The 26470-nt window shown below is 31.2% G+C and overlaps 8 protein-coding genes across 8 annotated transcripts; 4 read left to right on the top strand and 4 right to left on the bottom strand.

Annotated features, from left to right (window-relative positions):
- Nucleotides 1-1323: 1323 nt before the first annotated feature.
- On the bottom strand, nt 1324-6710 carry LOC122721288 (putative pentatricopeptide repeat-containing protein At1g12700, mitochondrial). Its single transcript, XM_043949761.1, has 4 exons — nt 5540-6710; nt 2433-2984; nt 2128-2375; nt 1324-1979 (listed from the first exon to the last, which is right to left on the bottom strand). The coding sequence occupies exons 1-4, from the start codon at nt 6708-6710 to the stop codon at nt 1425-1427; spliced, it is 2526 nt and encodes an 841-aa protein (XP_043805696.1). The 3' UTR covers nt 1324-1424.
- On the bottom strand, nt 1956-3219 carry LOC110630054 (putative pentatricopeptide repeat-containing protein At1g12700, mitochondrial). Its single transcript, XM_043949684.1, has one exon. The coding sequence runs from the start codon at nt 2950-2952 to the stop codon at nt 2425-2427; it is 528 nt and encodes a 175-aa protein (XP_043805619.1). The 5' UTR covers nt 2953-3219; the 3' UTR covers nt 1956-2424.
- Nucleotides 6711-6769: 59 nt separating the features above from the next.
- On the bottom strand, nt 6770-7615 carry LOC122721576 (pentatricopeptide repeat-containing protein At5g16640, mitochondrial-like). The gene has a single exon (XM_043949760.1). The coding sequence runs from the start codon at nt 7613-7615 to the stop codon at nt 6770-6772; it is 846 nt and encodes a 281-aa protein (XP_043805695.1).
- Nucleotides 7616-8857: 1242 nt separating this feature from the next.
- LOC110630271 (CRIB domain-containing protein RIC4) lies at nt 8858-10124 on the top strand. Its single transcript, XM_021777682.2, has 3 exons — nt 8858-9145; nt 9247-9390; nt 9671-10124. The coding sequence occupies exons 1-3, from the start codon at nt 9007-9009 to the stop codon at nt 9871-9873; spliced, it is 486 nt and encodes a 161-aa protein (XP_021633374.1). The 5' UTR covers nt 8858-9006; the 3' UTR covers nt 9874-10124.
- A 1564-nt stretch (nt 10125-11688) lies between these two features.
- On the top strand, nt 11689-14235 carry LOC110630269 (tyrosine-protein phosphatase DSP3). The gene is made up of 5 exons (XM_021777680.2): nt 11689-12119; nt 12432-12525; nt 12895-12952; nt 13084-13127; nt 13849-14235. The coding sequence occupies exons 1-5, from the start codon at nt 11965-11967 to the stop codon at nt 14101-14103; spliced, it is 606 nt and encodes a 201-aa protein (XP_021633372.1). The 5' UTR covers nt 11689-11964; the 3' UTR covers nt 14104-14235.
- A 1516-nt stretch (nt 14236-15751) lies between these two features.
- LOC110630273 (protein METHYLENE BLUE SENSITIVITY 1) lies at nt 15752-16421 on the top strand. Its single transcript, XM_021777683.2, has one exon. The coding sequence runs from the start codon at nt 15876-15878 to the stop codon at nt 16188-16190; it is 315 nt and encodes a 104-aa protein (XP_021633375.1). The 5' UTR covers nt 15752-15875; the 3' UTR covers nt 16191-16421.
- A 3236-nt stretch (nt 16422-19657) lies between these two features.
- On the bottom strand, nt 19658-20411 carry LOC110630270 (serotonin N-acetyltransferase 2, chloroplastic). The gene has a single exon (XM_021777681.2). It carries the CDS (start codon nt 20357-20359, stop codon nt 19805-19807), a length of 555 nt encoding a protein of 184 aa, XP_021633373.1. The 5' UTR covers nt 20360-20411; the 3' UTR covers nt 19658-19804.
- A 4092-nt stretch (nt 20412-24503) lies between these two features.
- LOC110630274 (putative pentatricopeptide repeat-containing protein At1g12700, mitochondrial) lies at nt 24504-26135 on the top strand. The gene is made up of 6 exons (XM_043949751.1): nt 24504-25116; nt 25335-25453; nt 25500-25586; nt 25647-25697; nt 25859-26012; nt 26104-26135. The coding sequence occupies exons 1-6, from the start codon at nt 24504-24506 to the stop codon at nt 26133-26135; spliced, it is 1056 nt and encodes a 351-aa protein (XP_043805686.1).
- The last annotated feature ends 335 nt before the right edge of the window (nt 26136-26470 follow it).

Raw genomic sequence — 26470 nt, 5'->3', positions numbered from 1 at the left:
GAGCACGCAAGGATTGGAGAACATATATGTTGATGAGGAAAAGTAATAACTGGTAAAGAGAGAAATCTCAGAGTTTAGAAAATCGTACCCGGATAGAGATGATGTCCAGTTGCATGATTCGTCCCGAGAAGAGATCAAACTTCAAAAATTAGTGAATGGCCACTCTTCAGAAATTTCATTCATGGTGGAGGAATTAGGTTCAAGCTCTCCCTTTATTTTTCTCTCTCTCTTAACCTCACATCAAAATTAAAAATCACAATTAACAAATTAAACAATGCGAAACATTTTCATTCTGCTTTTTTGTTAGATGCTTCAAGCAGAAATCAGATTCTTTAATTACATTGATGCTAATGGCCATATCAACTTCTGCAATCATTCCAACATCACCTATAACTTGGGTGGTTTTTGCCAGGTTGTTCTATCAACTAACATTCTTACCTTTTAACAACACACAGAACTGAACAAATAAAATTTCAAGTCCAAATAAGATACTTTGGAAGAGTAACCATAATACTTCATTTTTTCTCCTCTTGTTGAACATATAAATAAATTTGCCTTGAGGAGGGTGAAAAATCCTTACCAAATACTTGATCATACTCCGGATTCAGCCAAGCTCTTTCACAACCAACTTCTGAAACTTGGCAGCATCATAGTCTGAAAGTTCTGATAGTAATCCAATTCCTACAATAAACCACTTAAGTGAGCAATAGTCGTTCCACCTTTTTTCAGATGATGTACCTTATTTGATAACTCATGAACCTGCACATCATTGCCCAATTGAGGATAGGTCTGAGAGACAACACTCCAAGTGGTAGTTGCACAGTAGATATCTATGCGCCATCTAAGGTTGCATAGAATAAATAAGCCTAGACATCACGGAGAATTTTCTAATTCCACTACAAACTACAAAGTGTCCTGCATCAGCAAAGTGTCCCGCATCTACCATTTCACTACAAACTACTACAGTCTTTTTGGCCCTGGTAAATACTTTTGCTGCAGAAACTCTTGAATAATTACATTATGAAAATAATCAATTGGAAAACAGCCTCTCTCATTATTCTAGAAACCTTGAACACCTCATATAGCATGCATGGCTATAAGGGAACAAATGTTTTTTAACTGGGATGAAAATAAAATGAGAAAAATTACTACTCCCTCCATTTCTGAGTTTGCATACAAGACAATAAATGATCTGGTACCCAACAAAACCATACTTCTACTTTTTCAAGACAATTTTGTACTAAAAAAGGCAATGGGCAAACAAATTCTAAAAACAACACTTTTGTCAATAATCCTAAACACTTCCTTGCACAGAGCAAAAGCAACTAACTAACATCATACTGACTGTACAGACTTTGATATAGATACATGTAGCATAACAAAGACATCTTGCACATGTTGATCAGGTGTGGATCATTAAGATCTCACTTAACGTTTACGCCTTTGGGATTTTCAGACTGATTTCGCAGTTTTCTCAAAATGAGATTGTTATAGCGCCCTAAATGTGTTAACAGTTCAATGGTCGTGACATCTGCGGAGAATCCCTTATCAACCATTTCATCAATAAGTTGCAATGCTTTTGACATGTTTTCATGCCTAAGAAACCCTTGAATAATCACATTATAACAGTAATCATTTGGTAAACATTCACCCTCTTCCATTCCTCTAAAGACCGTATATGCTTCATCTAGTAAGCCTTCTTTGCAAAATCCTTTTAGTAATATACTATATGTACAAACATTAGGCTGCAAACCATTTTCAAAAAGCCTTGAAAATATTTTCTTGGCATCATAGAACCATCCAGCTTGACAAATAGCATCAATCAAAATTGTATAGGTCACACAACTAGGCTTCAACCGACTCTTCTCCATCGCTTTAACTATTACAAGTGCCTCATCAATATCTCCATGTTTGCACAAGCCATGAATCATAGTTGATAAAGTTATCACATCTGCCTCCCTACTTCCCACAAGCCCTTTATAAGAGTAGTATAAGTAATAGAGTCAGGAATTAAACCCTTTTGAGGCATTTCATAAAATGTTTCATCGCTTCATCAGTCCTTTTGCTCATACAATATCCATTAATTAAAATGTTGTAGCTAAAAACATTAGCTATGCCATGTCTTACCATCAAACCAAATATTTTTCTAGCTTCATCCATTTGGCTTAGCATACAATATCCATCAATCAATGGATTGTAAGTGAAAACATCAGGCTCCACACCTCTTTGAATCATTGTGTTAATCATACTTTGGGCCTTTGAAATCATTCCTTCCTTACAAAGAGAGTCGATCAATATATTGAAAGTAACAATAACTGGCGATATGTTATGCCGCACCATTTCTTTCAACAAAGCCAAAGCTTGATTCTGCTTGCCTAAATCGCAAAGAGCATGAGTTAAAGTTTTGTAATTGATAAAATCAGGTTAAATGCCTTTACTCCTCATTTGAGATAAGATGTCCAATGCCTCAGCAACTAGCTCATTTTTGCAAAGGGAATCAATGATTGTATTGTATGTTACAGCATTTGGCTCACAGCCTCTCTCAACCATTTCCTTCAGCACCTCAATAGCCACATTTGTATTCCCACATTTACACAGACCATTTACTATCACGCTGTAAGTATGAACATCAGGCTGATAACCTCTCTCAACAATATGGTTGAAAAGGTCTACTGCTCGATTGATCTTACCCTCTATACAGAGACCATTAATTAAAGTATTAAACGTCACAATGTTAGGCTCCAGTCCAATTTTGAGGATTTTGCCTAAAAGTGAGAAGCCAAAATCCAGATGGTGTAAGCGGCAGAAACAATTAATCAAGATGGAAAGAGAATGAACATTGTGTGAAATTCCTAGATACTCAATTTCTGTAGACAAGGAAAGGACAGAGTGGTATTGTTTCATTCTCATGAGAGCAGATAAAAATGGACCAAGTTGAACAATAGAAGGCATAGCATGGATAAGAATGACGTGATTAATGGAAGCTAGGGAATCATCAACGTCCCCAAAAGAAGCCGAAAACAGAATTTAGATGTGAAGCTTGCATCTTGATGTGTGTGAGTGGAAGTTGATCTAGATTGAACGTTACCCAATTCCCATGGCAGTGGAAAGTGGAAGCTTCTGACAGCTGAAGCCAAACTGGTTTTCATCAATCTTCGATTCGCCATTACCATCATCTTGGAGCTCTGTAATCCAAAGCAGTGGGTGAAAGAGGGATTGTGAGAGAGAGAGAGTTAGAATGTGTTTAGTTATAGAAAATATGCTTGTTTTTTAAAAAAAATTTCTTATTTTTTAAAAAATTAGAAAATTAAAAAACGTGTTGATTTTAACATTTTAACTTTAATTGAAAAAACAGAGAAAAAAATTTACTTTTTAAATTTTATAAAAAATATAAAAAATACTGAAATGATTATTTTTTATATTTTCTTTATAATATTGAAAAACACTCATATTTAAAGTGGAAAACACAACACTTAGTGTAAAAATAATTTTATATAAAGAAAATATGATTTTTAATAATTATATTTATACATTTCAGTATGCATATATTTTTCTTTTTATTTTAAATTAATATAAATATATAAACGTTTCTTCTTATTTTAAATTAAAATAAAATACATAAATTTTTCTTCTTATTTTAAATTAATATAAAAATTAAAATAAAAAATATTATAAAAAATAAATAAACATATTTTTTTAAAAAAAATAATGGCAATTTAAATATATTTTTATATTTTTTAATAAAAAGTAATTTCTAATATTACATAAAATTAACATTTTTAAATTTTTTATAGAGAACAAAATAAAACTGGAGATAAAAAACACAAAACTGTTTTTAGACACAAAGAAACCCTGCAACAAATTATTACTTCTATATTAATTTAATGGTTAAATAGTAATTTTTAAATGTACATTATCCAAAATTTTAACCTCTTGGTTTGTTCTTGTTGTACAATTCACCATAAACCTTACTATGACTTATGCAAATGAATTTTAATATGAAAAAAATTATTTAAATACCCTTACATGAAAATTAAATAAAAATTACATACTCGTGTTATAAAGTGGATCTAAATAAAAAATTAACATTTAATATTACTTTAATTTATACTTAAACCTTCATAAAAAATTTACTATGAATTCTCATCAACAAGATCCTTGTGCCACAAATTCTTGGATGAACCCACCAAAATAGTAACTAATTGCTAATGGTGAGAACCATTCTCTTTCATTTTTTCACTTTGTATGCTTCATTTGGTAATACTTTATTTAGAGTATTTAGTACCTTAATTTTAAACAAAACTAATTATTAACCCCCTCTTTTAAAAAATATATTAGTTAAGCCTTGTACTTTTATGTTATTTGATATTTAATCCTACAGTCATTTAAGTGTTAATTAAATTTTATTTAATTCATGTAATTCAAAAACTACAACAATACAAAGACAAAATGTATTTAAACTAGATGAGGGACTAAAGAGTAGATGAAAATAATAGGAGTAATTAATATAAGTAAACCAAATAATTAGTTTTATTAAAATAAAATGAATATGATAGTTGGTTTTACTACTGCTCTATATTAAGCAATCGTCAAATTACACATCCAACTTTTCTTTCCTAAACTTCTTGTTTAGTACAACAAAATAGCAAAGCAAAATACAAACCACTTTGACAGCTTTGATTCTTGGACAGCCTTCCTTCCTTGTGCTTTAATATTTCAACAGACATCTTCTGGGTTTCAGCAGAGATTCTTAATGCCAGGGGTATGCTCATGAGACACGTTCATTTAGGAGCTGAATAAAATTTCTGTGGCCTGATATAATTTCTGCAGTCAATCAACTTACAGATATTAAAGTACCATGAAGTTGAAAATGATAGCAGAATTCTTAGCTGCCAATAGTGCCGGCAAAGGATATAAAATAAATATCCATGTCATTTGAGTTGTACAGAGTTAAAAATAGGGAAAGAAAACGCAAATTGCTATTGTTATACATGCTTCATGCACAATCAGATACCTCACTGAGTTGCATACCTTCAAGCCCATTGATGAATCAATCCAACATCACTTGCACCGAAGGTGTTTCTGCCATATCCTTCTGTGACTAACTTACATGTTTCCAAAACCAAAACTGACGAATAGAATTCGCATATAGTTCTGCACTTGAGAGGACTTCACCATTTCACCTCAGTGACATTCAGCAATTCTGCATATCTTTTTCAAAAACATATCATCAGCAGACAACAGCTCTATATCAGGACATCAGTAGAGCATCCCATATGTACCATTTCATTAAGGTCTTATTAGCCTGATAAATCCTTTTGTTGCAGAAACCCCTTAGCATTCACATTCCCTCCATTTGACATGATTAACAAGAAAATAATTCAAATGAATTTTTGTGTAATCATGCTAATGTGCATATACAATCTAGCATCACTGTGATTGTACACATATGGCAACAGATGCAAGTATCAATAACTCACAACATAACAAAGACCTCTGGCATTAGCCAATCAGGAATTGATTGCCAAAATCTCACTTCACATTACACCTTTAGAACCTTTAGATCGATTTCTTAGTTCTCTCAAAATGAGATCGTTATGGCGACATAAATGTATCAACAATTTGGTGGTTGTGGCATCTGCAGAGAATCCCTTATCAACCATTTCATCAATAAGTTGCAAAGCTTTTGGTACATCCTCATGATTAAGAAACCCTTGAATGATTACATTATAACAGCAACTATCCGGTAAACATCCACCATCTTCCATTCCTCTGAACACCTTGTATGCTTCATCTAGTAAGCCATCTTTGCAAAGTCCTTTTATAAATATACTATATGTATAAACATCAGTCCCCAAACCTTTTTCAAAAAGCCTAGAAAATAGTTGCTTTGCATCATTGAGCTTTCCAACTTGGCACAAACCATCAATCAAAATGTTATAGGTCACACAATTAGGCTTCAACTTACTCTTTTCCATCGCTTCAAATATTGCAAGTGCCTCGTCAAGATCTCCCTGCTTGCACAAGCCATGGAGCAAAGTTGATAAAGTTATTCTATTTAGCGGCTGACCATGAGAGCACATGTTCTTTAAAAATTCTAGTGCAGTCTGAGGCCTTCCTACTTCCCACAATCCCTTTATAAGAGTGGTATAAGTAATAGAGTCAGGAACTAAACCCTTTTGAGGCATTTCATCAAAAAGCTTCATTGCTTCATCAATCCTTTTGCTCTGACAATATCCATTAATTAAAATATTGTAGCTAAAAACATCAGCAATGGCATTTCTTCCCATCAAATCAAACACTTTTCTAGCTTCATCAATCTGGCTACACATGCAATATCCATCAATCAATGAACTGTAAGTGACAACATCAGGCTCCACACCTTTTTGAATCATCGTTTTGATCATAATCCGAGCCTTTGAAATCATTCCTTCCTTACAAAGAGAGTCGATCAATATATTGAAAGTAAAAATATTTGGTGATATATTATGCCCCATCATTTCTTTCAACAAGGTCAAACCTTGATTCTGCTTGCCTAAATTGCAAAGACCATGAATTAGGGATGTGTATGTCACAACATTAGGTGAAATGCCTTTGTTCCTCATTTGAGAGAAGAAGCCTAATGCCTCAACAGCTAGCTTGTCCTTGCAAAGCTTATCAATGATTGCACTACAGGTCACTACATTTGGATCACAACCTCTCTCACCCATTTCCTTTAGCAGCCCAATAGCCACATTTGTTTTCCCGCATTTACATAGAGCGTTTACTATCACATTGCAAGTACATCAGGTTGATAACCGCTAGCAACCATATCATTGAAAAGGTATACTGCTAGATTGATTTTACCATTTATACATAGGCCATTAATTAAGATATTAAATGTTACGATATTAGGCTCCAATCCAATTTTGAGGATTTTCCCCAAAGTTGAGAAGCCAAAATCAGCATGGTGTAAGAGGCAGAAGCAATTAATCAATATGTTAAGAGAACAAACATCGTGTGACATTCCTAGAGACTCAATTTTCCTGGACAATGAAACGACAGTGTGGTACTGTTTCATTCTGACAAGAGCAGATAAAAATCGAGAGAATGGAACCCTAGAAGGAAGAGGATGCATAAGAATGATGTGATTAAAGGAAGCAAGGGCATCATCAACGTCCCTAAAAGAAGCAGAATAGAATTTAGATCTCACGCTTGCATCTTTATGAGTGTGAGTGGAAGTAGAGGTAGAAGAAGAATTGAAAGGATAAGTAAATAAAAGGGTTGGAGATTGAATGTTACCCAATTCCCAGAGCAGTGGAAAGTGGAAGCTTCTGATAGCTGAAGCTAAAGACAAGGCTTTCGTAAATCGTAGCTTTGGCGTTATCATCATCATGGATCTCTGTAATCCAAGACAGTGGGCACAGAGTGTATCACGGAAGGAGAGAAGCTCAAATAGAGTTGAGCTTTTGGGCAAAACGAAAACCTTGCAATAAAATCCCACCAAAAGAACGACTAGTCGTTGGAAAGGTAGGACAACATCATCAGAGCAGCTGCAGTTCTTAGTTACTATGGAGAGCGTTATGTGGAGAAAATGATAGAGCTTTTGGAATCTCTTACACTTGTAAAAATACATTTCTATATATTAGTTTTTTTTTTTTTTTCATTTGCTAGTTTATTTACCACTATTTGCTAAGAGTCATTTGTTGAAAACTTTACCACAATTGCAAGAAATTTCTGGATCCTTGACTCAAGAAACTTGAGTAGACCTAATTGCTACAGAAGAATTTAGCAGTCAGGTTTGCTTCAGCTGAGATCATAAGATGTATCATAGATTATCATATGTATCATAGAAAAGTTGATTAAGCATGAATCCTGCAACTGGCTTTTACCACCAGCATTTGCAGCGATAAGCTGTTTTTTTACTTTTCTGCAAGTTTGATGCTTTGGACCGATTGAATATTGTAATCTTCTGATCTCCACTTAGTCTATGTCCTTTGTGATTTTGGCTTAGGTTTTAATTTTTCTGAAGCTTTTGATCTTTGTCCTAATTATAGGGAAGTAAAAAGAAGTATTTTCAAGTGATTACTCGATGGTTTATTGAACCAAGTTCCCCATTATAAAGTCATCATTTTTCCAACAAATTTTCTGTTCTTTGTTATTAAATTCTGGGAACCAATCATGGATTTTCCTCTTTCATACCCATTAGATATCTAATAGATTTTACGGGAAAGGTTGCTTGTATTCCACTCGCTGCTTCAAGTTTGGCATAGAGTCCAAACCAAGTAAACCCAAAAATCAAAATTAAAGAAAAAAAATATTTAGAGATAGTATGTAAAAGCTTATGGCTTATACTCCAAGAGAGGCAAGTATAGGTAGACCGCTTAAACAAAAAAATAGTATTTTTTTTAATACGTAAATTAATAAATCATAATACATATATGTCTTATCAATGTATTTAGTGGGTGACAGATGTTATATATGCCTGCTCAATTAATAATTGACAAATTATTAAAATTATAAAATTTAATATATCATTTTTCCATCTTATTATATAATTGGATGTATATATATGGATGCGTTTAAACATTTTTCATATAATTATTAAGATTAAAAAGATACATTGCAATGATCCATTGGTTTGGTATAATACACCAAAATAGCCAAATCTAGGGTGGCTTGGTTGGGACAGTTCCACCAACTTTGTATTATTGCAGGTCTCTGAAGCACAAAAGTGTCTGTTGGGTCTGTTAATTAGGTTATACTTCACAATTAAATCTGTTAATTATTTAAAATTATACTTAACATGTAGCTTGACTCTTGTTACACGTGAAATTATAATAACTTGGATGCAAAGCCAGCACCGCCACCTTGACCACCACCACCCAAATGCCCAGATATAACCCAAGTCCTAGTCCTTCTTCAACCACCCTGTAATTTTAATTTTGTTTTCGTAGTTTAATCTCTCAGTCCACTTCACAAATGCTTTAATTTTGTTTCCTTTTGCTTGGTTGCTGATAAAGAAATATGAGAGATAGAATGGAAAAGCTTGCTCTTCCTTTCTCCATTGGTTGTGTCTCTGAATCAAGTGTGGCCATTGGCGTGCATCACCCAAGAAGAACCAAGCAGCCACCGGCTCTTCAACACATGAACCCATCTCTAATAAGTCTCTTTCTCCTCTCTTTATCTATCTGCTTTTTCGGCATTGATTGATGTTTCTTCTTTTGGTAATCTTGTTTTTTTTTTTTTTTTTTGAGAAATATATAGGGAAAAAAGAAGATGATGAAGAAAGCTTATCAAGCACTGAGAGTATGAAGAATGGCTTGAAATTTCATGCTGTTTCAAAGCCTAACATATCAGATCGGTTTCATAGACTTGTCAAGGGTTTCAAGACTTTCTCTCAATTATTTGGTGAGCTTTTTCCAACTAATCAATTAAGAATTTTGTTAAGATTTACTCAATTTTCTTACATTTAATTTATTTGAGGTTGAATGGTTAAATTTATCAACAAATTTTAATTTTTGGTGTAAATTTATTTTTAAATTTTTAATAAAATATTAAATCAGACCATCACAGTTAAGTTTATTTTAATTTATTTATTCTTTTAAAAATAAATTTAAATTAAAAAAATAAAATTTGATGTTTTTAGTATTGTTGAGGGATGAGATTTTTGTAAACTGAAAATTTGCAGTGTATGAAGAAGAGGAAGAGGAAATGGAAATAGGGGGACCAACAGATGTGAAGCATGTGACACATATAGGGTGGGATGATGGGTCAGAAAATCTGATTTCTCCAGGATTGCTCTCTCTTCATCAGACTCCTGCTTCTCTTACCCAATTTCAGCTTTTCATGGCTTCTCATCCTCATTCATCACCTACTCTTGTTAATGATTAAGCCTTCCTCTTGCCTATAATGATCTAATAGACACATGCACATGCACATGCACATGCACATGCTTATGTATGTTGGTGATGGTGCATTTCATAGTTTATATTTAAACTTTGAAAAATTAATCAAATTCCAAGTTATATGTTTTTGTTATGTTAAAGGAATACATTTTAGATAGTAGTGATATGAGCAGGGAAGCAATGTACAAATATGTAATTTCACCCATTTATACATTCAATCAACAAGTTTATTTTCAATGAATTTTCTAGGGATTTTAAATATGAATGAAATAAACTTTAAGGTACAATTATTTAATGAAAAAGCACATTTTTAGTAAGAATTTTAAAAATAGAGGCTCAAATCTGAATTTATTAAGTGAATGAGAGGTTACAAATTAATATCTTTATATATGAAATGAATCACATAGAAAAGGTAATTTTAAAATTATTAAAAACAAATAATATAAGATTTAAAGAATAATCTGTTTTCACCCTAAAAAATTTATTATTAGAAATAAATAATATAATATTTAGAGACTAATAAAATTTATTTTAAAAAATAACTATTTAAAATAAATAAGATAACATTTAAAGACTCATAATTTTTTTTTCCAATAAATTTATTATTATAAACAAATAATGTGATATTTAGAGATAAATAAATTACATTAAATAATAATAAATATATTATTATTTAAAATATGTATTTCTAAAAATCTATTTTATAATAGTGTTTTTAAAAAATAAATTGAAGAGTCGCCCCACTTCTGCCCTCATCTCCAAAAAATAAATAAATAAATAAATTTACATGAGAATTTAATCCATTTCCTTTAAAAAATCATTATAATTGTTAAACTGAAATAAAGATATTTAATTTTAATATAATATTTTGCATTACGAAAATAGCTAGACAATTAAATATTCTCGAACAAAATGCATTAATAGCTAAATATATGGAATATGATTAAAATATGTTCTTTATTAAGTAAAATAAATTAAGTTTAAAATCTTTTTAATCATAAATATTTTAAATTACAATTTTTTTTTTATCATATTACATAATAGGCTAAGTGACTAACAAATAAAAGCTTTACGCTAATTATTAATTTTATGAAATTTTTTTTGTTTTTATCAATATATCAAAAACATTTCATTTTATTAACTCATTTAATAAATAATTTAAAACTTTTCACTCATTATAATTTTAGCTAGTTTCTTTAATTTTTTTAATAATTTTTAATTAATTTTAGAAAATTTCTTCTTGATAAATAAAATATAATAACTAACAGTATTATCTTTATTTTGTTTATATTCATACTTTTCATTCATATATTTACCCTTATTTTATGTTAAATTTAAGAAGTATATACAAATAATATAATGGAAAGAAATCTAATTATAATAATATTTTATTTGATTTGATTTGATTTAATAACATAATATTTCATTAATTTGAGAATAATTGCTAAAATCAATTAAAAATAGCTGATACTGATAAAATAGGCAACTAAAACTAATTATGTAAATTATTTTTATTTATTCAATCATCCGATTAAACTAATAGCTAAAATTTAAATATATATTTTTTGCCATTGTGAAAATTTAAATATTAAACTAAAAAGTTTTGCCTCAAATTGAAAATTTTGAATATTATTTCACTAGAAATCAAGAACAAAAGGAAAAGTAAAAGAAAAATTTTAAAGAAAAGGAAAGATTAACACGTGTCAAAATCACAAGGGATGCAAAGAACATTCCTAAAATGGGACCTACATTCGATGAGCCGCCTCTGTATCTGAAATCTCTCCGCGGAGACCGTCCCTTTCCTCTTTGAACACTGAAACTAAATATAATCTTAGAGTTGGATTCGGAATCCCACCTGCAAAAACGACCTCGTTTTATTACATATCTTCATCTATTAAAAACCTTCCCGATTCCTTTTTTCCTAAACAATGGGCTTCTTCTGTCCTTGTTTCTGATCTTCCTTTTTCGTTTTCTTTTTAAGGGCAAGTCCTCTGTTTGATTGTATATAGTTTTTGGATCAAAGAGAAGGCTTGTGGGATTTTTGTTCTTCGCCTGAAGAAAGAAGAGAAAAACGCAAATGGGTTTGATTTTCGAAAGAGATGATGATGATAACGACGTTGTTTTGGTTCCGCCGGCGAATTTTTCTATGGTGGAAGATGGCATTTTCAGATCTGCCCTTCCTCAACCCCCCAATTTTCCTTTCCTTGAAACTCTAAATCTCCGATCCATCATGTAAGTATGTAATTGCATTCATCAGCTAATGAGAAAACCGAAAAAATTGAATTTATTCTTTTGGTTTTTGAATTCGATAAGTGAAAAGATCGAGAACGCAAAAAATTGTAAAATATTGAAATGTTATCATTAAAAAAAAACTGTTTGGTTGCCGAGAAAGTTGAAATTTTCTTTTGGTCAAATACTGATGGAAAAAAGTTTGAAAGAATTGGAATAAGGGCTAGATTCCATGTTTATTTACTATTTGATTCTCTCTTTACTGAATGTTTCAGTGGACCAATCTGACTTGTTTGTGGTTGGAATTTGGAGCAGATACTTGTGCTTGGAGCCCTATCCACAAGAGAATATGGAGTTTCTCCGTGCTCATAATATTAAACTGTTCCAGTTTGGAATTGAGGGGAAGACGGTAATTTGTTTTCTTTTCTTGAATTCTTCTGCGTTCTCAAACGCATGAGATATCTCTTGATCTTTCGCATGCTCTCTATTGTGTACTTTGGATAAGATAATAAGGTATCAATGCTTCACAGAAATTTTTGTGCTGATTAGGATGCTAGCTTCTTGAAAAAAATTTTTGATCACGTGGGTATTCTTTATGTTAACTTTGATGATATCTTGGTCATGGTTTTTTTTTATTATTATTTGTTTAGTTTATATAGTGCTATACTAACTGTGATTATGTCATATGGAATCTGTTGGATTATGTCATATGGAATCTGTTGTTTGTTTGCTGCTCTTTGTTGCTTATACCGTTGTCAATTATCATTTTTATCTGCAGGAGCCTTCTGTATCTATTCTGAAGGATACCATAATGGAGGCTCTGAAAGTCTTAATTGGTACTGAATAATATTCAGGAAGAATTCTGTTCAATTTTCAACTGCTGTTTAGTTTTCCTTTTTTTCTTTTTAATTCCTTAACATCTCTTTGCTTGTTATGTTTTTTTAATTATGTTTCTTGTTGTTTTCAGATGTGAGGAATCATCCAGTTCTGATTCATTGCAAACGTGGAAAGGTATGTTCAACTCAAACTTGTGTTTTGTTAGCCTTTTTCTCTGTGTTTGTATGTATGCTTGATCCTTGCAGAAGTAGCCTAATATGCAAGCTTGCTTTCACTTAGGAGCTTGTGATTAGTTGTTACATGCTCCTGTATTGTTCCTTAACTTGTTAACTAAACCTGAAGGAAGTTCAATATATAACTATATCTTGATATTCCTACAACCAGTGATGCTAGTTAGAGAATCATGATTTTAGGAAGAACTGGCACCTCCATTCTCAGTTGAAATGGCTTGGTGAAGTCCTGTATTCGTCCTATTTTGTCAATTATGTATGAATATCTTCCAGAATAATCATTTAAAAGAAATTTTTTACTGATCTGGTTATATGGTATTGTAGCATTCAGATGACATGTAACCAATTTTTCTGTCATGTTACCATAATTTGAAGACATCTCAAGGTCAAATTTTATGTGTACTTAATGAATTTGCTCTTTTGCTGAAGCTAATGCCTGCTAACTCTCTCTAACATAAAGATTTTATTAGGCAGAATAAAGGTATCAAATCATTTGTTTCATGTATTTGCTTGCCCATTTATCTACTATGACACAGTTTGGTGCAGAAGAATCTGATTTCCAGTGGGGTTGATCTATAGTTGTTTGTGTTTCTTACAGTTTGTTTATGGTATGATCCTTCCTGTTGTGATCTTATATTTCATATTTTCATCTCCTTTGGCTGCAGCATCGGACGGGTTGTCTTGTTGGTTGCTTTAGAAAACTGCAAAATTGGTGCTTGGGTTCTGTGTTCGAGGAATACCAACATTTTGCTGGTGTGAAATCAAGAATTAATGATCTGAAATTCATCGAGGCCTTCGATGTGAGTTGCCTGAGACAGTGTCTCTACAGCATTATATACCAATACCATGGATATGGTTCAAACAAGAGGCGTTTACTTTATAGAGAAGACAATATACAGAAGCAAATCAAGTCAAATTAGGAACTACAATTTTTTTTTTTTTCAATTTGGTTCCTAATCACAACATACAAACATTCTCTTAAATGATAGATAATATTGGACATGTTTTAAAATCTAATTACTTTTATATACAATCTTATCTCTTTGTTTCTTGATTGTTCTCCTTTTCTTTTACACACACAACTAGAGGCATTGCCAAATTGGCGACACAGATTCCAGTTTTTTTTTTTATTAGATATAGAGACACGCATACATGACTCGGAATGGATTTCAATTTACTAAATGTACTGTTGGTTTTGGTATTATAATATAAAGTTTTAAGCTAGGATTTAATCTCCAAATTGTTTAGGCTTTACAGTGTCTTCATATTAATTTACAATACTTAAGACACTAAAATATTAACTAAGAAAATCTAAATAAACATCAAAGAAAAGAGCAATGCAAATGAAATTATAAAACTCATATTAAAAGTAACATTAGCATAATAAATAATACCACGAACAATTATGTTGACTTATTTATAAATTTTATAAGATTTTCAAGAAACTTTTATAAATTAAAATATACTGAATGAAATTAATAAGATGGCTGAAGTGATGTGATGTCTTTTAAATTTATATATAAAAAAAAATTGTTAAGAGCCTGTTTAATTACATAAAATATGCATGTTTTCTAAGAAATATTTTCAACATATTTATTTTTAACGTTTTTTATCCTAATAAAAAACAAATAACAAATTTCTTATTTTTTAGATTTTATAAATTGAATGGAAAATATTAAAATGATTATTTTTTTATATTTTTTTTATTATATTAAAAAAATTTTAAAATAAAAAATATGAAATTTTATCTATAAATACCAATAGACTTTACATAAATAAAACGCATTTTTTAATAAATTATATTTATTATATTTAATTGTACATAAATTTTCTTTATTTTAAATTAATATAAAAATTAAGATGGAGAATCTTATAAAAAAATAAATATATTTTTTAATGTTTAAATTGAAAAATAATTTTTAATATTATATAAAATGTACATATGTTTTCAATTTTCCATAAAAAAATAAAACAATATTAGAGATAAAAATAGAAAATTATTTTCTATAATTAAATACATCCTAAATTTTTCAAGCCAGTTGATTAATTTCTAATAAAATATAATAACAACAGGACCTTTAAAATTATAATAAGAATAATGAAATAATATTTTTAATAAATAGTATTTAATTAATTAAGTTTTGAAAAAATTAGTGTATTAAACATGTAAAAATATAAGTTTTATTAAAATAAAGAGAAGAAAGAAAGAATAAAATTGACAGAGATGAGATAACAAAGAAAGGATTATTTTTTTTAATCTATAACTTATAATAGCATGTAAAAGAATTCTTTTAAAAAATTAAATTTTAGTGATTAAATTAAAAATACAAACAAATTTTCAAAATTTGTGAATGAAAATTAATCTGTTTTTTTTAGTTATTTTAATAAAAAGATCTTTAAATTCTAAAAAAAAAACATCTTTAAAAAATTAAAATTAACTTTATACAAGTTTTTATGAAAATATAAAATAATTAATTTTATATTATTGTTTTAACAATATGATACTTTAACTAAAATTTGCCCTTAAATTTCAATGCCAAACGGCTCTATATATATATATATATATATATAGTCCTGCAACCACACACGCTTTGTCCCCTCGCTCAATCAATTGCGAAGTAGCTAGGGTTTTGTCCACCTAGGGTTCACATTCGCCCAAATTCGTCATCGTTCCTCCGACCAGCAGCCAACCATGACCGGAAAGGCGAAGCCAAAGAAGCACACGGCGAAGGAGATCGCGTCAAAGGTTGACGCAGCGACGACGAACAGGGGCGGAGGGAAGGCGGGGCAGATGGACAGGACTGGAAAAGACAAAGGAGGTCACGCCAAGTATGAGTGTCCTCACTGCAAAACCACCGCGCCGGATCTGAAATCTATGCAGATCCATCACGATGCTCGCCACCCAAAGATTCCTTTCGAGGAAGATAAGCTCGCGAATTTACACGCTACTCATGTCGCCGATTGCTCTAAGGGGCGTCCTGGTGTTAGGGGCAGCTTCAAGAAGTGAAGGGTGAGGAGGAAGGTTATAAAGATTATAACTTCCCTTTTTTTTTCTGGTTTTTGTTTTTCTGGGTACTATTGTTCTTCTGTTTTTTTTTTCTTGTGTTGTGTTGTTGGGAAGCTATGATGATATTGATTCGCAAGGAAGTTTTTAGCTTCTGTGCTGATCGTGTAATGTATATTAGATATATTATTTTTATAATTATGAAGCGCTTATTCCCTACGGGTATTTTTCTAATATGGCTATTTTTGTTGAAATCACTGTTAGTTGCAATTACAGTATTTTGCTTAGAATATGGTTCTATATGTCTACACACGTTATTGTTACTAGGCAAAATGAGTTATAGTTTGACCTTCAATTTTGATTTTTCTGGAGATCTGAAAAGTGCCAGGCAGAACACATTTTACAGTTTTGACTGTAAACATCAAATCTTTATTTACACCAATTGAGTGCTGATGATACCATATGAGCTAATTGGTTATTTACCTTCTATTTGGAATGAAGTATTTTGCAAGATTTCAAGTCAAATTTATTTATTTTCTAACAATTATCTTTTTGAATGAAAGAATTGAATTCTTTTTAACTTATAAAATTTTATTTTAAAAGAAGTTGAAATCTAGCATCATTTGATTCTTTTTATGCCAAACAAAGGGTTAAACTAATTCAGTATGCAAGAGATTGGGAACATATTATTCAAAGTTGACCCTTATATTTCAGAGTAAATCAAGTAACATTAATGACATTACTTATTTTTCTTAGCTTTGCTCTGGGGGTTTAGTTTTGATATCTGGATTATTTTTACATTGAAATGGACTTTATCTATTTCTTGTTTATGGTGATATTTTATTGCTGGCAATGTATTTGGTAGCTATATTCTAACTGCTATGGTGGAATCTGCATGATATTTGATTTTGTTTTGTAAATTGAGATAATTTATTCTCCTGGATGTACATTGAAATTGTCCATACGGAAATTACACCATAATCCTAGGCTTTGTGAATTTTAAGGTCAGTTAGCTAAGCTTCAATCCAAGATTGAGGGAATGACATTGTAATCCTGGAAAATAATGGATAAAAGTTTAAATCCCTACTGCAGAAAATGCATTGAATTGTTTGGCTGAGACTATGCTAGTAAAAGCTAGGTGTATTCCTGTAGAATTGCTTCTCTGACTTTAACATATTCCTATTGTAGTTTTTAGGTTTAGGGAATGAGGATGGTGATTTATTTGGCTGCTATTCATTAGCTCGATTCAACCTTTCCCCCCTAAGACTTTACATTAGATTACACGATATAACTGTATGCTTCATTTTTAAGTTTTGAGTATGGAGAATTTTGCCCATGATGATACAAAGTTAGGTCTTCATAGTTTGTGTCCTTACAAATTATTTAGATCTTCCAGATGATCTGATCTTCAATCTCTTCTTAGATGCATATTATGTCTTTTATTTATCTTGCGCCCATCACCCTGCCATATGTTGATTGATTAATTAAAATCCTAAAAAAGTGAGGCAATGGAGCCAGAGCGATAGATAACACTCCGATTGAATTCAAAAGAGCCGTAAGGCGTGGTGTTTAAAAGGTTGGGAAACTTAATGGACAAATAGATCCAGCTCCAAGCTTCATTTCATTATTGAAATTTTCAGGAAAATTGGGTCCCAAAATACTGGCTTTCGGTCAAAACCCGGTAGAAAATCTTGAATTTGTGTTTCTGGTTAATGGCTGTGCATTGGTAGTAACATGGGTTAACTTGCTACCGCCTGAGTTCAGTTCACTTCGTGATTGTGTTACCACTCGGACGCTGTTATCACAATATTTCAGATTGTGGGAGGCTCTCTCTCCACTTGTTTCCTCACTGAACATCATAAGAGCTATTTTTAAAAAAATTAAATAAATATAAGCATCAACTCCAAGTGATATGCTTCCTGGAGTTTCTGCTGATCCAAATGTGTCCATAGATTTGCCTTGGGTGGTTGATAGCAGATCAGAAAGCTCAGTTACAACAGAAGTTGAAGATTTCGTTTCCATACCGTCGGCCTTCCAATCAGAACCAAATTTAACATCCTCAGGCCCTGCTTGTCAATTTTTCCACACAGTTCCAACTTCAGCTGACACAGGTTTCATTGCCTTCTCATCCATCTCTGGCATCTCATCAAATGATCCAACTTGTGCACAGCGATTAGGCTGAGGAAATTTCAATTTTTTTAGGTTATTTAGGTAGTTCTATATAAAATTTAAAAAAATTACCATTAAATCTCTAACCGCCTTTAATATTTATAATTTTAATTAGGTATATTATTCTATTTAGTTTTTTTATTTTCTATTCTTTTTTAATAATTTTTTTTTAACTTTCAAAATTTCATCTCTCGAATGATAATTTTTTAAAATTATTTGCTCATTATTTAACTTAATTTTAAATAATATTTTTATTATTAAAAAATGATATTTTTTTATCTTCTTTTGTTGCTAATAGTGATTAAAATTAGAGAAATAAATTTTAAGTTTTTAAAAATAAAAATGTTTTATGGATAATGTTAGATGATTTTATGGAATATTTAAAATTATAAAAATAAAATTTAAATTTAAAAAATATAAATTTAATAGGTAATGATAATTTAAATTTTAAAAAATTTTAATATAAATAAATATTATTTTTAAGTCTAATAAATTAGACTTTTTAAATTTAACAAAAATAAAATTAAAATATTATTTTTATCGTAAGTCATTTTCAATCAATATAAAATGAATAATAATTATTATAATTTAATAACAATATTTTATAAACTTTTTATTAAAAAAATATCTTAATATATTTTATTTTTTCCAATCACTTATCTAACCTGGACCTCACAATTAAATTTTTGCGTCCGCATCCTTCCTGGGCGAGACTTAGTGTAATTATAGATGATTTCTGTTATATGAAAATCATGGGAACGCTCTATTTTTTTCGTTTGCCCGCCACTACTGCATCAGTAATCATAGTGAGATAATTAAATTCTTTCCCTCAAAATCAATTTACACATCTACTTTGCTAACAATCCAACCGCCAGCGCGAGGCCAATGGGCTACTGGTCCGCAACCTGGCAGCATAATCCTCTCCGCTTTATGAGAAGTGGAGAAGGAAATTAGGGATTGGAGGAAGGTTGCAGTAGTGGCGGTGGCGGATTGGCGTCCATAAGTGGTGGTGGATTAGAGGAGGAAGTGTAAGAGTTACGCGACTGTCATTTTGAAAGAGAGAAAGCTAACGTTTATGGCGGCATGCTGATGAAGTTTCAGCTCGTTTGATGCTTCAACTCACATCAAAACCACTAATCGATATGAGAGATTCAGATTAACTATAATTAATTTGTCCTTCCGTTTCAAACGAGCTGTCGTTTAATATAGTTTACTTCCCTATTCGTGCTTATCACCGACTGAATTATTCAACTGATTGAATTTGTTCTCTTTTTAGAGAATTTCTCATTCATCAATCAAATTTCTAAGTAGAAATGTGATATTTATTCAGATAAAGAGATGGGTAATGCTTTAAATTAAACCAATGTCCATTGTAAAGCAGTGTTCGAAATCTACATCACTAAATAACATAATAATCAAGAAAAAAAAAACTTGAAAGTAATCAAATTTTACTTCTTTTTTCTCTGTTTTCTGGAGTAGACCATCCCTCGGATTCCATCCGGATCCGCCACGAAACCCAAGGGTCTGTAAAAGCCCAGAACCCGAGGCTCCGAATACAAAGCAATGTTGACAATCCCTTTCTCTAACAGCTCCTCTACAAGTCTCTCCATCACAGCCTTCCCTAATCCAATCCCCTGATACGAAGGGTCCACCACTACATCCCAGATGATGGCATTGAACACATTGTCCCCTGTGGCTCTAGCAAATGCCACTGGTTTCTGGCTTTTCTTGTGCTCCACCCAGAGAAGCGAGTTCGTGTTCTCCAATGCCACTTTGATCTTCTCTGGATCACGCTTGGGAAACCCGACTGCCACGAAGATGGAGTTGAGGTGGTTGAGATTAAGGTCGGAGAAGGTGCGACGGAGGAGGAAGCCTCGAGACTCAAGGTCCTCATCGGAGATGGAGTATTTGTTAGTGATGGTGGCGGTGAAGTTGCGGAGACGAAGAGGGGTTTTGAGATGGAGAGAGGGAAGAGGATTAGAGATTATGCCACGTAGAAGCATTGTCTGGTTCTTTCTTTTGCTTTCTCCGTCTCAAGGCGGACGTTAATGGCAGTTTGCTTTGGAAGTGGCGGGAACTTGTGGCTATGGTTTAACTTATCTTCTAATTGTGGGCCCAATATTTCTAAAAGGCCTAATAGATTTTGTTAATGGGAAGCCCATTAAGGGCCCAAATAACCCATTTCTGTGGACCGCATATCCCTCTTATTTATGGTAGTTTAAAGGGAAAATTACTTTTTAGTCCCTGAAGTTTAACGTAATTAACACTTCTGTCCCTCTATTTTGGCGACCCAACACTTAAGTCATTTACTTTCTCTTCTGTCCAAATTCGTAGTCCTTCCATCCAAAATAGCCGTTTGGTCAAAGAATCAAAGGTGAGAGGTGAGAATTTTTTTCAAAAATACCCTTAATGAACTTATTAGAACTCCCTCAACCTGAAATCTCTTAATCTTTCTTCTCTTTCGTATCCTCTCCATTTTTTTTGCCCATTATTTCAGCCCTACTACGCTCATTATTCTTGCGAGGAGAAGGGTTTCGGTGGTGCTGCTGGTGCTATTGGGGCTGAGGTTGAAGAGACGGTGTATGATATGACATAGAACGCTGTGGCATGTTAGAGATAGTAGGAGGAGAAGGGTGGTGGTGGTGGTGGTTGTCATAGGCCAACGAAAACGAGGGGGCATGGTGGAATTGCTAAGGGAATTGGAAGCGAAAGTTGGAGTGAGTACCGTAAGAGGAGGATACGAAGAAGAAGGGATTGAGGTCGGAGGAATCATAAGACTGGGAGAAGGGTTTTGGATTGTTACCGTGGTTGTGGGCATGAAGAATTTGTGCATATCAAACTGTGGGGTTTATTGATTTGGGGATGCCATGACAACGATAATGTGAATGGTATCCTCAAGAATTCAGATCCAATTTTCAAATGAGTTTCGATTGCTTGTAACTGTGATTATATAACTTCAATCAAATTAATCAATACAGGAAATTTCTGGGCTGGGGGTTTCTTTTCAGATAGATAGATAGATAGATAGATAGATAGAGAGAGAGAGAGAGAGGGGTAGGTCACGGGCTGTGCAAAGATGAGAAAAACCCCATAGGAGAAGACTAGAAGTGAAGACCCACGGTATCGAAAAGTTTCAATGGAAATTTCAAGAATTATTTAATGATTTCTAAAACTCACTGAGAAAATGGAGAGAAAAAAAGAGAGGGGAGGATTGAGAGGAAGGAGAAGAAAGAGAGATGAGCGGAGAGGATAAAAGAAATATAGATGATATGAGGGAGAAGAAGGATGGAGGGAAGAAATAGAAAAGATACGAGGGAGAATAATGATGGAGGGAAGAAACAAAGAAAATACGAGGGAGAAAAATGATAGAGGAAAGAAACAGAGAAGATATAAAGTAGAAGAAGTATGGAGGGATTTCGTTAAGGGCATTTTTGAAAAAAATTCTCATATATCACCTTTGACTCTTTGACCAAACGGCTATTTTGGACGGAAAGACTATGAATTTGGACGGAATAGAAAGTGAGGGACTTAAGTATTGGTTCGCCAAAATAAAGAGATAGAAGTGTTAATTACGTTAAACCTCAGGGACTAAAAAATAATTTTTTTCTAATTTAAATGTTAATTACAATAATTTATCAATAAACGTCTAAAAGTATATAATGTAGAAAGTTAAAATTTTTTGTTCTAACAATCAATAAATAATATTATTTAATTTCATTCTTTGTTTTATTGTCACTTTGACTTGACATGAAAACCATTTTTATATTTATTTTAATTATACTTTAATGTTAAATTTTTCATTAGAGACTAATATTATCACGTCATTTGATGTATTACTATTACGTCACTCTATCATGCCATCAAAATTCAGAGTAGAATTGATTACAACTTAAAAAGTAAAGATTTAATTAATAAATTTTTAAAGTTTAATCTGTAATTATAAATTTTTTAAACGTTTAGTCTTTTCGTCAAAAAAATAATTTATATTATTATTATTATTATAAATTTTTAATTTTATCAATATTCAGTATATCAATTTATTTTAATCTAATTCTAATTTAATCTACATCCTATTTTTTTTTGAAATTTATACTAATTATCATTATAGTTTAAAAAAGTGCATGATCAATAATATATATTAATTATATTTTATAACATAAAATATAAAATTGATTAAAATTATATTTCATATAATTTATTTTTTTAAATATAAAATAAGTATAACTATTTTTAGTATATTTTTTAAAATAATTTTTTTTCTTTCAACTATAATGTTAATTATATATATTTTTAAATTAGAATAAGTGAATTAATTCAGAATTAAATTAAAATAAATTGATATTCTAAATCATTTGACACAACTAAAATTTTTTTAATAATACTATAAATTATTTTTTAATATTATCAATTTTAATTTAAAAATAATAATAATAAATTCTAATTTTTTTTAAAAAAATTTACAAATGCATCTTAAATTTTAAAAATTTATCTCTAACTTTTTAAGTTATAACTAATTGTATTATAAATTTTATTGACGTTGCAGAGTAACATGATAATTTAGTTAGTTTCTAACGAAAAATTTAATATCTAATTAAAATATATATAAAAGTGTGGGTTTAATTGATAAATTATAAAAGAATAAGGTGGAATGTAAAAATAGAAAAATGATGGAATTTTTTTATAATTAACTCGTTTTTTTATGGTAGTGATCGATGGTTGAACCGGTGGTGGGTATTGAAAAATTATTTTCCCTAAATTTAACGTTTAACAATTATTAGTTGTAGTTTTTTTTTTTACACTTATATCTTTTTATTTTTTTACAAATTTACAAATACAAATTTAATATATAAATCCTATTTATTACCACTTTTCATTATTTTTTATATTATCATCAACATGTTACACTTATAATAATATTGTTGATTGTCTTTGGCGTGTTAAAGAATATAATTAGTTTATTAATTTTAGGAATAATTTATATTTTTTATAATTAATTTATTAAAAAATATTAATTTATAATTTATATTAATACTTAAATAATATTTATTCATAGCCAACAATTAACCATTAATAGCTAACAAATAGAAATCAAATTAAATATTTCATTTTTACTAATAATCTATTTTTTTTATTAGATGATATAAACAATATTGTACCATGTGATTTTAGTGTTATTAAGCATTCAAATATTTATAGTATTAAGATATTTATAATATGCAATTTACAATATTATAAATTTATATCTTAATTGAATTTTGCTAATTAGAACTCAATCGTTTTTAAATAAATAATAATTATTTGATTTTAAATAATTATTATTTATTTACTAGTGGTTGTAAATTTAATATATTAAAAAAATTTAATTTTTAAATGTTATAAATACTAATCAATTTAATATTAAAATATAATTTTTTTTCAAAGAAAGGGTTAAGTTTACATAAATTGATTATAAAATTTAAACACTTTTTAGACTATTTTAAATTTTTTAAATAATTTTAATTATAATAAAAAAATTAAATAAATAATTTATATATAACTCTACAGTGCATGAAGGAAGGCTGGATGAGGCCGGAGGAGGGGAGATAGATGTCATGAGGCCAAATGCAAGCTGTGTCATTGATGCATGCTAAAGAAGAAAACTACAACTTCTGTCCTAGAGTCTCTTTTATCTTCGTTCTCATTCTACATAACATATCATCAATTTGATTAACAAACACTTCACTCTCAAATCATTCGTCACATGAAACAAATCTACAGCTCTGTGAATAAATCGAAAGCAAGTGGACCAAAGTAAACTCATCAGGCTACACCCCATTTCTCTCATCTCTTTAAGGATTTTTTACACCAACCCACTTTAGCGTATCCACCAATCATCGAGTTCCAAAAAACCAATGTCCTATCAGGTGTATCATCAAACATATTTCGGGTATAATGGATAAACCCATAGGCAATATATGCATACCTTGTAGTTTTGCACATAAACATGAGAACTAATACCAACTTTTGATGTGTTTATGTTAGATTTAGGGATTTTATTTTAGGCAAAAGTAGATTATGTGACTAATTATCTCTTATTATTATGTGGATTTAAAGTTTGCAGCTCCTGAGTGTGAAACGCGAATCTGTTTCTTCTCTCCGATGATGATCATGGCTAAACTGAGTTTAATGAGAACCATTTCTTTAGCCTCAGCTTTCAGGATCTTCCACTCTCCACTGTTAATGGGTACCATTCATTCTCCAACCCTATTATTTACTTGTTCTTTCCATTCTTCTTCTAGTTCTAGATCTGCTTCAAAACGCACACACAAAGATGCAAGCTTGAAATCTAAATTCTATTCTGCTTCCTTTAGGGACCTTGATGATGCCCTAGCTTCCTTTAATCACATCATTCTTTTTCATCCTCTGCCTTCTATTGATAAATTTGGTCGATTTTTATCTGCTCTTGTCAGAATAAAACAATACCACACGGTGGTTTCATTGTTCAGAAAAATTGAGTTGTTACGAATCTCACACAATGTTTATTCTCTTAACATCTTGATTAATTGCTACTGCCGCTTACACCATGTTGATTTTGCCTTCTCAATTTTGGGGAAATTTCTCAAACTTGGAGTGAAGCCTGACATTGTCACATTTAATACCTTAATTGATGGGCTCTGTAAAGAGGGTAAAATCAATAGAGCAGTAGACTTTTTCAATCATGTGGTTGCTAGAGGTTATGAACCTGTTGTAAACACCTACAATGTGATAGTAAACGGTCTATGTAAATTTGGGGAAACAAATTTGGCTATTGGATTGCTAAGGGGAATGGTTGAGAGGTTGTGAGCCAGATGTCATCACATACACTGCAATCATCGACGCCCTTTGCAAGGATAAGTTAGATGCTGAGGCATTAGACCTCTTCTCTCAAATGAGGAACAAGGGAATTTTACCTACTGTTGTCACTTAATACATGCGTAATTCATGGCCTTTGCAATTTAGGCAAATTGAATCAAGCTTTGGATTTACTGAATGAAAAGGCGGTGCATAACATATCACCAGATGTTTATACCTTCAATATATTGATTGACAATCTTTTTAAGGAAGGAATGGTTTCAAAGGTTCTAGACATTTTTGGTATGATGATCAGTTCAATGGGGCATAAAGCCTGATGTGGTGACTTACAATTCATTGATGGACGGATATTGTCTGCATAGCCAAATGGATGAGGCTAGAAAAGTATTTGATACGATGGTAAGTACTGGCATAGCTGATGTATGTAGCTATAACATCTTAATTAATGGATATTGCAAGGGCAAAGGGATTGATGAGGCAATGGAAATTTTAGTCAAACGCCTCAAAAAGGTTTAGTTCCTAACCGTGTTACTTACAATACTCTTTTAAAGGGTTTGTGGCAAAAAAGAAGGCATCAAACTGCACTAGAGCTTTTCAAGAGCATGTGCTCTCGTGGTCAGCAGCCAAATAAAATAACTTTATCAATTTTGCTCGATGGCTTGTGCAAACAGGGAGAAGTTGATGATGCACTTATCATATTCAAAGCGATGGAAAAGAGTCAATTAAAACCTAATTGTGTGACATATACAATTTTGATCAATGGTTTGCTCAAAGCTGGGAAGCTTAATGATGCCAAAGAGCTTTTTTCTAGGCTTTTTGAGAAAGGTTTACAACCTGATATTCATACATACAGTACAGTAATAAAAGGACTTTTAATACGTTTGCCATTATAATTCTGCTAGGTTTTTATTAACAGGGTACCCATTATTAGGCAATCCTTCACTTTGAATGCCAGAGTTCTTGTTTATAGTCATTTTTTCTGAGGAAATTATGGAAATATCTTTTTTAAGTTTGTTGCATTATTACACTTGTTTGGTCTCTAAAATATTAGCAACATTTTAGATAGTGTTGGATTGGCTTTAAACATGACTTATTTTGATGAATATAATTCCAGATGGTGTTATTTCTGCGTAAATTTTATTTTAAAGGAGACGTCAAACTGGTACATATTTCAACGGCTTAATTTTCAGTTGCAAAAAGAAATTGGTAGAAAACTCCTAGCCTAAGCATCATTCATACGAAATCCAAATCCACTCTATAAATTATGCATCTTCCTTCCCAAA

Source organism: Manihot esculenta, chromosome 13 (genome assembly GCF_001659605.2).
Source record: "Manihot esculenta cultivar AM560-2 chromosome 13, M.esculenta_v8, whole genome shotgun sequence".
In the NCBI taxonomy this organism is placed as follows: Eukaryota; Viridiplantae; Streptophyta; class Magnoliopsida; order Malpighiales; family Euphorbiaceae; genus Manihot; species Manihot esculenta.
Note: the sequence above shows the minus strand (reverse complement) of the source record. Positions and strands in the feature narration are given on the sequence as shown.

Coding starts and splice junctions, on each gene's coding strand:
- LOC110630274 (XM_043949751.1), top strand. CDS start 24,504: ATGGCTAAACTGAGTTTAATGAGAACCATTTCTTTAGCCTCAGCTTTC. Junction 25,117..25,334: donor TGTGATAGTAAACGGTCTAT/GTAAATTTGGGG, acceptor TTTGCAATTTAG/GCAAATTGAATCAAGCTTTG. Junction 26,013..26,103: donor TTCTAGGCTTTTTGAGAAAG/GTTTACAACCTG, acceptor TTTTATTAACAG/GGTACCCATTATTAGGCAAT.
- LOC110630271 (XM_021777682.2), top strand. CDS start 9,007: ATGAGAGATAGAATGGAAAAGCTTGCTCTTCCTTTCTCCATTGGTTGT. Junction 9,146..9,246: donor CATGAACCCATCTCTAATAA/GTCTCTTTCTCC, acceptor AGAAATATATAG/GGAAAAAAGAAGATGATGAA. Junction 9,391..9,670: donor GACTTTCTCTCAATTATTTG/GTGAGCTTTTTC, acceptor GAAAATTTGCAG/TGTATGAAGAAGAGGAAGAG.
- LOC110630273 (XM_021777683.2), top strand. CDS start 15,876: ATGACCGGAAAGGCGAAGCCAAAGAAGCACACGGCGAAGGAGATCGCG.
- LOC122721576 (XM_043949760.1), bottom strand. CDS start 7,615: ATGTATTTTTACAAGTGTAAGAGATTCCAAAAGCTCTATCATTTTCTC.
- LOC110630269 (XM_021777680.2), top strand. CDS start 11,965: ATGGGTTTGATTTTCGAAAGAGATGATGATGATAACGACGTTGTTTTG. Junction 12,526..12,894: donor TTGGAATTGAGGGGAAGACG/GTAATTTGTTTT, acceptor TTTTATCTGCAG/GAGCCTTCTGTATCTATTCT. Junction 13,128..13,848: donor TTCATTGCAAACGTGGAAAG/GTATGTTCAACT, acceptor CTTTGGCTGCAG/CATCGGACGGGTTGTCTTGT.
- LOC122721288 (XM_043949761.1), bottom strand. CDS start 6,710: ATGGGTGAGAGAGGTTGTGATCCAAATGTAGTGACCTGTAGTGCAATC. Junction 2,985..5,539: donor AGGTTCTAAAGGTGTAATGT/GAAGTGAGATTT, acceptor ATGATTCCCTAG/CTTCCATTAATCACGTCATT. Junction 1,980..2,127: donor GAAAAATATTTGGTTTGATG/GTAAGACATGGC, acceptor TACTACTCTTAT/AAAGGGCTTGTGGGAAGTAG.
- LOC110630270 (XM_021777681.2), bottom strand. CDS start 20,359: ATGCTTCTACGTGGCATAATCTCTAATCCTCTTCCCTCTCTCCATCTC.
- LOC110630054 (XM_043949684.1), bottom strand. CDS start 2,952: ATGCCTTCTATTGTTCAACTTGGTCCATTTTTATCTGCTCTCATGAGA.